Consider the following 13,662-nt stretch of genomic DNA (forward strand, 5'->3'; position numbering starts at 1 on the left):
TAAAACAAAACAAAAAACTGGAAGAAACCCAGAGAAAGACTAGGCAAATAAAAGCAAGAAAAGATGTATCTTCCAGAAGTCCTGGCCTTGGCTACCCTGGCGCAGAAATTTTCTTCCAGCTGTTCAGAAAAACATGAGTGCCCTAACAAAATAATCTTGGTCATCTCCCAGAGTGCCAACAAAGTTGAAGGGCAGATCAACATCATGCATGTTCAAAACTTGATAAATCTACACTTGATGATTCACAGCTGGACAACCCACTGAAAAGCACTCTCTGTGATTAATTATATGAATGTTTTATCTTATGGTGTTTGGCTCATTCACACATACAAAAAGCCCCATGATAAGCAGCCAAATTAAACAGTGAGCATGCGAAAATCAATGTATACATGTGTCCAGTCATCTCCTTCATCTATGCCTTACATTATACCCTAGACCCCATGTGGCGTGTGTGAAGCAAGAACGGGGAGTACCCTGTTCTTCCCTATTCACTGTTGCAAATGCATTACTACTTCTGAGCTGATGGACCAGAAAGGGAAACATACACTTCAGGGGCCAAAAAGACAAGAAGAGATAGCTTGGTTACTAGCCCCCCTCCATAACAGATTTATCTTAATACATTTTAAAAGTAAATTCCTAAACTGCTTCCAGAGGATATGTGATTAACATGGCCTCATGTGCCTAGTCCTCAGCATTTCACAAGGTAGAGAGCTGTAATTAACTCCAAATCCTGTAGTACTTACATGAGGAGGTGAGATAGACCCAAGAATCATAGCAAATGCCACATAAGCAAAGTACACATTCTTCGCTGAAATCATAGAATTGGCATATGCATTGGTCTTTCAAAAACAGGTTTACACTTGGCAAAAGTGGGAAGAGATAAAGAAGGAGATGAAAGAATGAAAAAATTTGAAATTATCTCTACTGGGGAGAATTTTGGCGGTAAAGATGAACTTAATCCCAAAAATATTATTTTTATTTCGTACCATCCCTGTGATTAAGAATCATAAACTCTTTGCAGAGTGGCAAAAACAGATCTCAGAATATATATGGGATGGAAAAAAACCAAGAATAAAACAAAATTATATGCAAGATACAACAAATAGAGGAGGGCTGGCAGTTCCTAATGTAAGAACATATTATGAAGCTTGTACTTTAGAATGGCTTAGCGCCTGGATTAGATTAAGAGAAAAGGAATTATTAAAACTGGAGGGTCATGATTTAAGATTCGGATATCATGCCTACATGTTTTATGGAAAAGTCAAAGTTAACGCTGCCTTTAAAAATCATTTTATAAGAGCTTCTCTTATTAAAACTTGGGAAAAGTATAAAAGATGGATTAACCCATTTACCCCTCTCTGGTTATCCCCCCATGAAGCATTGTTTAACACTGATGTCCAAAAGAAAGAAAGTTGGTTGACTTATAAAGATGTAGTAATAAAAAAGGGGAAAGAATTTGTAATGAAATCTTTGGAACAGATTAGAACTGAAGGTCACAAGTATGAAAGGTTTTTATATTATCAAATGCAAGCTAGATACAAAATGGATAAAGTAACAATGAAAATGGGGGAGAAACCAACAAAGTTAGAAGAAATTATGGTACAAGAAAAACCTGCTGTATTATCTAGATTATATAAGGCATTGTTGGAATTTCAAATGGAAGGAGATTTAGTAAAAGAAAATATGATAAAATGGGCAAAGGATTGTAAAAAAGCATTGAAATTAAGACAATGGGAAATATCATGGGGGAAAAGAATGAAATATACAGTTAGTCAGGACATTAAGGAAAACTTTGTAAAGATCATGTATAGATGGCACCTCTCTCCTGAAAAATTATGTAGAATCTGGGGCGGGTTATAGACCGCTACTTTGAGGCGGTCTGCCACCGCTGCCGTTTGCTCCGTAAGGGAGCCGTCGCAGCCACACCGCGCTGCTCCCTTACGGAGCAAAAAAGAAGCTCCAAAATGGAGCTTCTTTCTGCGGCACCTCTGTGACGTCGCGAGGCACCAGGGGCGCATTCGCGATGTCACAGGCGCCGCGACATGTTCGGACGCACAGAGTCCGTATTAGACCCAGGGGCGTCTAGAAGAGACGCCCCCTTTTTAAAATGGGACGTCCTGCGGACGTCCCAAGTGCCGGTTTGTAACCAGCCTATGGAAAGGGACAAAACTTATGTTGGAAGTGTGAAAAGGAAAGGGGTACCTTTTTTCACCTATGGTGGGGATGTGTTCAAGCTGAAAAATTTTGGAGAATGATAGCCAAAGTAATCAAAGATATATTAGATGTGGATTTAAAATTTAGACCGGAAATCTTGTTATTAAATATGTTGGAGGATAAGATAGAAAAGAGCTATGGGAAAATAATTTTCTATATGTTGACTGCTGCTAGGTTAACATACACAAAATATTGGAAATTAAAGAAAGATATTGAGATAGAGGAGTGGATTATCAAACTGATGGAATTGATGGAAATAGACATAATTTCTGAAAGATTAAGAGAAAATACAAAAACGATTTCAGAAATAGAGAAGAAGAAAAAGTAGGATAAGAAGAACTGGGAAAAAATGTACAATTATATAAAAGAGAAATGGCCAAACATACAAGATAAAATTTAACGAATGTAAGTAAGCTTAGATTAGAAGGAATTGACTAGCTAAAGAACTTTACACTGTAAAAAATTAGAATAAGATAGTAAGAAGGGTAATGGGTGAAGTCATAGAAAAAATTTAAAATGAACATCTGTAAACAGATACATACAGATGTGCAGTTAGAAAATATAATGAAACGGTAAGGGTTTTGACCAAGGAAGTCTCGTCAATGTCTGTCAAGGTCTTAGGAAGAATGAAGCGGAGAGAGTGAAAGGTATTTATGTTGGGGTTTGGGGGGGAGGGAGGGATGGTGGATGACTGTGTATTCTGATAAGATGCTTCTGTTATATGTTATATGTTATATGTTTTATGTTATGTGGTTTAGGTAAATGTAATTTGTTTTGTTTTGTAATAAAATAATAATAATAAAAAAAACAACAGGTTTACACTTGGCAAATTTCAGATGATCCAAGTGCACATCCATCCTCACACTTAAGTAAAACTTGGAGAAACATACACAAAACATAATAAAAAATGCTCAAAACATTTTTTTTTAAAAATGCATTTGCACTGTGTCTATTGGCAGACCATGTCCACCAGAGAAAATCTCCCAGATAAAAAAAGGTGGTATAGTGGGAAAGTAGTTCTGCAGGACTTAGGGGTCAAACTAGACATGACACTAAATGCCTCTTTGCATTTGGCATATTTTTTTCTCAAAGCAATGAGCAAACAGTGAATGACAGAGAGAGAATCATTTGGGTAAGTGGGTGGTTAACCTTTTCATCCCGTTTCAGTCCTTTCTAAAATGGCCCAGCTGAAGCTGTTATTTTGCATTGGGAGGAAATCTTTCCTTGGAGCAAAAATCCATTTAACATCATATCTTATTTAGCCCTCAGAAGAAGACATTGAGAAGGAAACTATGCTGAGCATGACTGATTCATCCCTGTTACCTTTCTTTTTAATGGAAAAATAATGATATCATATGCATCACAGTTCTTTACCTGCTTGTAGAAATGTCCTCAAAGGGGTACAGGATCTCACCATTGTTACAGATCTCGCAGATGAATCCCTTTTGACTACAAAGGCTGCAGCTATACACATGAGAGGTGGCAAATTTGATGACCTTCCCAAGGAAAGGGGCCAGCTTCCCTTCAATAACCTGCAAGATGATAGATAAAAACATCACCACAAGGGATCTGTTGTGAATGGAATTGAGTATAAGTATTCATAAGTATGTTTTATTAAGCAATGGAGATAATTATTTATAGATGATTAAAGTAACTCATGCAAATCTTTAACAATCTTGGGGGCAGGGGTGGAGATATGTAGCAGTCGTAGCAGTCAGGAATATGAGGTTAAATAGATAAAATTCACTCTAAGTGATCATCAGAGAAGTCTAGCACCTGATCAAATGCAGAATGTAAAGATGGATTTGTACATGGTTCTAAAGACGGCACAGTGAGATAAGATAACTTTTGGAGACATTTTTATGAACTATTTTAATCAATCTTTTCATGTCACAGGTTTATTCAATTCTTTTAAACAAATGTACTAGAGATTTTTTGTTTACATTCACATGTTTGAGTTTATTCCTCCTTTAAGAATGATTGCAATGTTTTGATTTAATAATACATATATGTGTGCATTATTCCACAGAAGGTGGTTGATGTTTCAGTTGATCTGATGTTTCAGTTGAGCTAATGATTTCCTAACTTACTTCAGTTACACACTACAGCTGGGTAACATAGAAGTTTAATTATTATAGGCCACACTTTGAGATTTCATCTGTCCAGACGAACAATTTTAGTGTTGTAAAAATGCAGACTTCACATGAACATCTCCTCTTTTTAAAGCACGATTGACAGACTGATTTCAAGCACAATTGTACTGTGAGACAAGAAATATTATACTGTTATGTGCCTTCAAGTCAATGCCAACATTTGGCAACCCTATCCTAGGTTTTTCTTGGCAATGGCCTGTTACAGACTGCCAAAATAAAGCTGCTTCGGGTCTCTTTGGAGGTATGCTATTTAAATGATGCATGCATCCTAAGAATCCGGAAGCCGCACCAAAGCTGCACTCCAGTGCTTAGGAATGGAGTGTGGCATTGGCGCGACCTCCGGACTCTTAGGACTCATGCATCATTTAAATAGCATACCTCCAAAGAGACCCAAAGCTGCTTTATTTTAGCAGTCTGTAACAGGCCAATATTTATTCAGAGGTTTGTTGTTGCCTTCTTTTTTGGCTGAGTGGGTTGCCCTAGGTCAGCTAGTGAATACTCATGGCCAAGCAGATATTTAAATGTTGGTCTTCCAGAGTATTAGTCTGCCAATACAAATCACTATAGCACACTAGCTTTCCCCAGTGATAAATATCAATTAAAAAAACAATTAACTTAAGGGACAAATAGTAACCATGTACATAAAAAGCTTATTTTAACATTTGCTTACATAAATATCCTACCCATCTCAAGTATTCAATACTAGCAATATTTCTGTTTCAAAACATACACTATCATTCATTTCATGTGTTCAGTAACTAACTGAACATTAAACAATGACAATTTAATTGTAAACCTCACAGTCACAACACTTGTACTCCCCAGACTGATTCTTCTCCTTTCCTCATCTTATCACTACCAACTACCTTGACGAAAAGTTGTGGAATACCTGAAAGTCTGAACACTTCTGTGGCACTCTTGTGGATCCTACTGAAGGTATTTTCCACCTGCGGATTCATCTTTCTTATCTACCTCTGTGCTACTTTTATTCCCTCCCGTTGGTAAATAAACTTTAAAACAAAACTGGGAAAGTCAAATTTCATGAGAATGTCTACTTAAGTTGTACTAAATATCATTCTTCAGACTATAGCCTAAAATACTGCACAGATGTGGGATGGAAAAATGTAGGCAGGAAAGGAAGTTCATGGGAATCGTTTGGGCTGCTGCCACGGAATGGAAATGCGAAAAAGCCTTTCGTTCTTGTAAGAACATCTGTGGCTGCACAGGAAGCCGAAATGTTATTGCTAGCTGAGCAAATTGGACATCTGTTTGTGTTGCAGGGGAAGGTGAAGTTCTCACTGTGTCCTGCTATAGGAAGATCTCCTCATGCTGGACGTTAAAACAATTCAGAAAGGTCACTACACAAAGTGGGGTTCAAGGCTGGTACTTTGCTACCGTTATAAGAGACTGCTAAAGGCAGTATTGTGAGCAGCTTCTTTAAAGAAAAAACTTCCTTAATTAATTCTGGTAATGAGGGTCAAGAGTCTACACTGGTGAAGGGGAAATGATGCTAAAAACAACAACAACCAGGAAACATAAGAAGCAGCAGATATGTGAGTGATGGGACATACAATTGCAGGTTAATGTAAACAAAGAAATCCATGTCTGAACCAAGGAGGTTTGCCAAGAACATTAAATCACCCAGGCCAAGGCTTACTATTCAGCCAAATAGGCTGCCCTGAACATAATAATTTATTACTTCCACTTATACCCTGCCTTTCCTCCAATGAGCTTATTTATGGCAGTGTACATGGATCTCCTCTTCTCCACTTTATTCTCAACAGTCCTGTGACATAGGTTAGGCTGAAGAAAAGTGACTGGCTGAAGTTGATCAGCGAGTTTCAAGGAACAAAGAGGACTTGAAACTGAGTCTCCCAAATTCCGGTTCTTTACTCGATTCCACCTCTGGCCTTTAAGGGGAAAAAGTTACAGATTGAGTGTCCCTTATCCAAAATGCTTGGGACAAGAAGTGTTTGGGATTTCAGATTTATTTCAGATATTTAATAATGAAATGTTTTGAAGATGGGACCCAAGTCTAAACATGAAATTAATTTACTGTATCTTTTGAATATAACTTATACACATTAAGTTGAAATTAATTTTATATACATTTGTTTTAAAAAATTGTATATGAAACAAAGTTTGTGTACACTGAACACAAAAAAGCAAGGGAAAAAACAAACAAACACAAGAAAGCAAAGATCTCACTATCTCAGCCACCCACATAGACAATTTTGGAATATTTCAGATTTCCAGGTAAAGGATACTTAACCTGTATGAAAATAATAAAATGCAGATTTTATTGCTTCCACAAACAGGCACTATTTGTACATTTGGCCAAGAAAACAATATTGAAAGTTTTGCAAGGTTAGGGTTAATATGGAAAGGAAAACTGGCAGCATGAGGAAAGACAAGCAGCATCTCCAATGTAGGGGTGTGTAAAATGACTACAGCCTTTGAGGGAGGGACTAGTTGCCAATATGGGAATGAAAACTCTATAACCAGTGGACAGGGCAGACTTGTTGCAGACAGTACATATATAAATGCAGCCAAAAGCCTCCAGCTCAGAGGTGTCTCTTGCATGCTTTTACTATTACAGAAAGATTTACACACCAGGGCAGGAAAGACAATTGCTGTCTATTGTTTAATGGTCAGAAGGTCCTGCTGCTTTCGCTGAGCATGAACATGTTTTTTATAAATATCGAATTCCAGAAAATGTATTTTTGGAAATGTGGCCTGCATATATCAATGCATATTTTCCTTTTTCTTTACCCTTTTCCTTTATTTTTTCACTCTCTCTACTATTTCTTTTCTTTAAAAATGCAGTAAAAATTATGAAAAGGGAAACAAGAAAGCAGGTGGCTTTTGGTTCTGCAGTCAAATAGGAGTGTGGGCACAGGCCCGCTGGGCTACATCACCACTTCCAGTGTTGCATACACATGGATAGGGTGACCTATTGCAAAATGGTAACACACCTGGAAGATTCAAAATGGTCTAACTGAAATGATTTAATTAAGAGGTGGGCATACCCTGGAGCCCAGAGACCCTCCCTGGCTGATATTCAGCAACTCCGAAACTCCAGAGGACAAAGTGATGGTATGCTGTTCCAGCCACCACTTTAGATGACTGGGAGTGAGGTTGCTTTGCTTCTGGTATTATGAATCCAGTCTCTGTTATGAATCCAGTATGGGGTGGTTTTGGCTGTTTTGGACCTCTTGAAACAAGATATTTAAATTATTTGTAGGGTTTTCTCAGCCAAGCCATTTTGGAGGAGGACGTGGGGGCAGATCAGAGGGAAGGAAACAATGGTTGCATGGGGCCTATGAGATATATGCATCCCTCATTTAGTTGCATCCTTAGCAGGTGGTGTTCAAATTTTAAGAAGAGAATTTAGAGGTATTTTGGCAGTCATTTTTAGCTTTTAAGATGTGGAGTGACCTAGACATGAGTATAACTGTCAAGTCAGAACATGCCTGACCACTACTGCAAGGATGGGCAATTATGTTGGGTCTGGAGGCTAGCACTACAGGGGCTGCACAGAGTGCCCTAAAGGCCAAAATGGGGAAATATGGTTAATTTGAAATTTTAGGCAGTTAAATGGTGAGATGCCACTTCTAAGAGAGGTCAAAGGCCTCAAAAATAGCCCTTTGCCCACTTCTGAGCTATAGGCACTATGGTTTTTAAGACCAACTCAAATCTTTTAAGCAGGATACACTGCTAACATTATCAACAGTGTAGTGATTTGAGCACTGGACTATGACTCTGGAGACCAAGATATGAAAACCCCATGACAGATTTGCTTTAGGGTTGGAAATGACTTGATGTCACACAACAACAAACATGATTTTGTAAAATAGCACATGGGGACATTATCTTTAATTTGCAATGTTTTAAATGGAAAAGAGGAACATAAATATATAAAATAAATAAGGTAAGATATAGATAATTTATCTGTATCTGCACTAATTTCCCTCATGCTCAAGATTCTGCAGCAAAGACTCTAACCATATATGGAGCAAGAAACACCAGAGGTGCAAGCTGGTTTTAGGAAAGGAAGAGGCATTCAGATTCACAGCTGTAAACATACGCTGGATAATGGAGAGCATCAGAGAATTCCAGAAGAAAATCTGCATGTGATTTATTGACTACAGCAAAGCCTTCAACTGCATAGATCATAGAACTGCAGAAAATATTGTTTGCAAAGTCGGCTTAAAGTCAGAGGCAGGAGGAGTGAAGATAGGAGGAAGGAAAATTAACTATCTGCAGACAACACAATACTACTAGCAGAAACAACAACAACAACATTTATTACGGCACACAGCCAGCCCAAAGCCCTAAAAGGTATTCAGGAAATTCAAGGAAAATATGCTCATGTGTACACAACATAAGTAAAATGTGGTTACAACATTCGACCTCAGGATATAGGCTATATATATTTGCTGTAAGAAAAGCCGATAATATTCTAAAATATAAATTTAGCATGGACATTTAACTAGCTGCTATCGACACGTCTATCTCTTGGGAGATCTTTTTAGGAACATGTAATTTTGATAACCCTTTATGTTAGAAAATTTTTAAAATATAAAAATTCATGCAAATTCTTATGTATTAACATAACCAGTCTGATTATACAAAGTTATATGGTATGAATTTAAATGATAAGACAAAAATCTTATGGGCTATGTACAGAAATATGGCCATAAAATGTTGATAACAATTACTGCAGCTGTTTTAAGAAAGAATTACTAGCAGAAACAGACAAGGACCTGGAACAATTACTGAAGAAGGTCAAGGAGGAAAGCACCAAGGTAAGATTACTGCCAAACATTAAGAAAACAAAAATAATGATGGAAGAGCTACAAGAATTAATCTTAGACAAAGAGGAAATCCAAATAGTCAAAGAGTTCCCATACCTTGGATCAAATATAAACCAGAACGGAGACTACAGGCAAGAAATCAGTATGCTAGGAATGGGAAGGGCAGCTATGAAAGAACTAGACAAGAGCCTAAAGTGTAAAAGATGTGTCTGAATACTAAAGTAAGGACAATCCAAGCCAATGTATTCCCCATCACAATGCACAGATGTGAGAGTTGGACAGTGAAGAAAGGCAGTAGAAGGTAAAGCAACTCATTTAAGGTGTTGTGCTGGAGAGGAGTACTGAAGATACTGTGGAAGGCCAAGAAGACAAACGAATGGGTCCTAGAACAGATCAAGCAGTGGGTCGTGACCCCTTTCCCTTTCATAGGAGTCGCCTAACACCATCGAAAAACACATTATTTCCGATTGTCTTAGGAACAGAGACACTGGAATTTTATGGTTGGGGTTCACTACAACATGAGGAACTGTATTAAAGAGTTGTGGCATTAGGAAGGTTGAGAATGAGTGAGCTAGAATTCTCCCTGGAAGCCAGGATGACTAAATTGAGACTGTTGTACTTTGGCCACATCATGAGAAGGCATGAATCATTAGAAAAGACAATGATGGGAAGGCAGAAGGCAGCAGAAAGAGAGGTAGACCACATGCCAGATGGATAGACTCAATTAGGGAAGCCACAGGCCTACGTCTACAGGACCTGAGCAGGACAATCGAGGTCAGGTAGCCTTGCAGACCCTCATTCAAAGGGTCACCATGAGCCAAACTCAACTTGAGGGCAGCTAGCAGCAACAACAATAACAACCAACTCTGTATTAGATAGTAACCAGGGAAGATGTCTTACTGACTCTATAGGAGCTATTTCTGAATAAGCATACTTACGTCTGAACTGTTCAACAGATGCTGGCTTTAATCTATGGCTACTCATCTTGGGAGTAGGCCCCAAAGAACATTAAAAAACTTACTTCTGAGTAGATATATATAAGGTTGCACTGTTAATACTATGGATAAGAATCCACATTACATTATTTAACATGGGTTTCACATATTGGCAACATTATAATACAAAGTTGTGACTTCTAAACAACTTGTCCTGCACAATTTCAAACCCTAACTCACATGCAGAGTGTAGGATTTACTTGCCTACCGGGTAATATAAAGAATTGAAATGAACTGGGAAGACATCTGTAGGGAAGAGGTAGGATTTGTTTCTCAGAAACATTTGCAACTATACAGGCTGTTTAAAGAAACAGTGCCTGAGGGAAGAAAATGAGAACAAATGGCCTCTTTAGAAAAGGCCTTAAGGAAGTCTCATTGAAAGCTGTACAATGCAAAGAACGTTATCTCTGGATTTTCGCAATGTGTTAGGCATACGCCTAATATAGTCAAAGTACAACTAGAGAGAGCTAAATCAATAGATGGAGAGACCTTTCGGGGGGGGGGGGGGGAAGAGGCAGGATTGACACAACAAGGAAAGGTTCAGCCTGTATTTTCTGAACAAGGCTGCAATCAGGTATGGCAGTGCTGAGCAAATTTAGGAGGTCAAGGAGCCAATTTCTTGCTGAATTTCTTGTCCAGAAGCTACAAAAATAGGAAACAAAATAAAACCTGAAGCAGCTGCAAGTCTGGATTTTGCAAGAAAGGGCATTTTTAGTGGGTATGGGGAGGTTGCAAACTATTTGAAATGTGCATTTTGCCTCCTGGAGGCTTCCAGTGTAGGTAATTCATCCCCTTATTCCAAGAAAAAGGCAGAGACTACAAAATCAAACAGGAGGCTGCATGCACTGGGCCTACCCCAGTGTACCATGTTATTCTTTGCATAGATCCTGCTACAATCAGAGACCTGCCTTAGTCCAGCCCAGTTCTTAGTCCAGCCCAGTTGTATGGATACTGTCCTAACCAAGATCAGCAGCTGCGTGTGACTGACAAGTTGTGCTCTTCCTGAACAGAAGGAGAGAATAACCATATCTCTCGGTGCCATCTAACACTTGATGTTGAAATCAAGTTTCAAAAATTAGGCTTTCATTGTGTGGAGTTATTGCCACATAGAAGCATGTCAAGTGACATCGATTTCAACTGGTCTTTGCTTGATGACTCTTCCCTGAGGTAAAGAGATAGTTAGTCAAGATATAAGTCACTAACTCCAAATTGCCCAATGTATCCTGGCAAAAATTTAACCCTGTCTATTGAATTAATGTTCCATCCATCAACAAACATATCTCTCTCTCTCCTTCCCTGCGCTGCCCCACTTCTGCACAAGACTTGCTGAAAATTACAGAAGCTTAAAAAAAATCCTTCAAAAGCTAGGCAATCCAAGACCTGCCATCTTAAGATAATTGTATAGACAGGACTAAATATCCTCAGAAAGTAAAGTATCAGGTTGCACCAATATTGGGTTCTTCGATTTGCTAGCTCATAGATCTAACAGTCTTCGCTAATGCTTTCACTTCAAGGCAACTAACCTTGAAGCAGGTCTATCTTCAGGAAAAGGAAACTGTAGTTCAACAGACAGAGGTTAAGCCTGCACTTACCCTCTTTAATTTTAATGAGACTGCACTGTACTGTGTGGCACAGTAGGTTAGGGTTAATAATTGAAGTTAAAGAGGCGACAAGGCCTACATTCCAGGGGGCTATTGCTTCTAGGAAGACAGTACGAGTCTGTAAATAGCTGGTGACCCCACCCTTGTAAATCGGCATGTTAATCATTATCATCATATTGGCGATAAGGTTTTTTATAAGTCAACAGAGAGGTTATAATTTCAACTGTCGATTCACAATCTGAATTATTTCCGTGAAGATAACATTTATTAAGAAACAGGTCCCTGAGAAATACTGGGTTGCTTGTTAACGCCTTTTTACACCATGAGAGCACTGGATCTAGAAACAAACTTCACAATGGCTCTATACCAGGATCTGCCTATGCATGTAAGGAAGGCTAAAACTAAGTAGGGGGTAGGAATGTATATGCGTTCTCTGCCTCTCATGCCTCTGGGTACATACAGTCCTCTAAATGCCTCTGAATGTTTTGCACTCAGTTGAATGCATTTACAAACCTCCTCATGATGGTAAAGAAAGGTTCCAAAAGGCAGGTTTGTAAACACATTCAACCAAATGTTCTTACAACATCATCCGACCATCCCATCCCATTCCTCAGTACTAAAATTGTAAAAGTCTTCAGAGGAGCCAGTTCCTCCAAATGGTCTAAGATCAAATTGTCAAGATCGGTGGTTACCAAATTTTTGTCTTCAAGATGTTTTGGACTTCAGCTTCCATAATTCCAGATTGTTGGCCAAGCTTGCTGGGGCTTCTGGGTCCTGAAGTCCAAAGCACTCAGAGGACCAAAGCTGGGGAACCACTAGTCTAAATAAAGAAAAATGGGCCATTGTGTTAAGTAAGTTTTCTTTTAAAAGTTTATTTGCTTTAATGAAGTAGAATTTGTTAAAGTTTCTGCATAAATGACACTTGACTCATCACACCCTACTTTTTCGACCCTTTGCTATTAAAGTTGTAAAGTTAAAGGTCCCTTTCAATATTTATGGTGGTTCTGTAGTAACGTATCTAAATTCTGGGTTCTCTGAAATATATAATACTTATAAACAAACAAATAAATAAAATTCCTGACCAACACCTTACAAAGACTTCACAGTTAGCCCTACTCAAACTTTTCAGGGAGATAATTCAAGACATCTGACACACAAACAGTGCAACTGCACATCCGTAGTCCTGGCAGTGGCAATGGAGATATGACAGTACCCAACCGCTCCCTTACAGGTAACACTTCTGCATCTTTTTGGGGATTACTTTAGGGCAACTAAAGTGTTTGGTGAAGGGTGAGTTCTTGTGGCTGAACAACAGCAGTGGCATCTGTTCTATTTTTCTCACTTCAGTTCACAGGTACAAATATATCTCTGAAAGCACGCAAAGTCCTCCATGTATGCATGTAGGAAACATATTTGAAAGCCACCTCATGGGAATGAGGTGAGTTCTCCATTTGCAGCGATATTTTGATGTGGGGATATGAGCATTCAATCCTGAACTTGTATTCTCAAGTGGTACTGGTTTCTGAACAACTAAATTGGTTCTCATTTTGCCATTTTACCCTAGGGAAATCTACTGTATAAACTCATGTATAAGTCTAGAAATTTTAGTCAAAAATGTCGCCAAAAACAAAGTCGATTTATCCACTAGTCAATGTTAGTACTGTACTTTAACTCTTATTTTAAAAAAGGAACCATCCCCTGCTGAAAGGCAAGAGCATAATCTGTGTACTAGAAGCACTGACACACCTCTATTCTCTCATCCATCCAGCCTTTAGTGTGAGCACAGTTATGCCTGCTTGAATTTTGTAAATTCTTTGGCATTGTTTTCCTTTTCTTCATCCTTCAGATCCTTTGTTAAGTGGCCCTATGTTTTACCTGCAAT

At 38.5% G+C, this 13,662-nt stretch overlaps 1 protein-coding gene across 3 annotated transcripts in view; it reads right to left on the reverse strand.

The window, feature by feature from the left end:
• The window catches only part of LOC149305323 (pleckstrin homology domain-containing family M member 3-like), a 99,349-nt gene that overhangs the window by 16,199 nt on the left and 69,488 nt on the right, over positions 1-13,662 (reverse strand). For 2 of the 3 annotated variants that reach the window (XM_089477869.1, XM_089477870.1), the window contains one exon: positions 3,589-3,746. In XM_089477869.1, coding sequence (XP_089333995.1) covers positions 3,589-3,746 — 158 coding nt within the window. Of the gene's footprint in view, positions 1-3,588; positions 3,747-12,516; positions 12,601-13,662 lie in introns of those variants that run through there. The other variant, XM_089477871.1, reaches the window with a different exon arrangement.

This window comes from Sceloporus occidentalis, unplaced genomic scaffold, assembly GCF_023333645.1.
Source record: "Sceloporus occidentalis isolate IW3139 unplaced genomic scaffold, rSceOcc1.0.p SCAF_12, whole genome shotgun sequence".
NCBI lineage: Eukaryota > Metazoa > Chordata > Lepidosauria > Squamata > Phrynosomatidae > Sceloporus > Sceloporus occidentalis.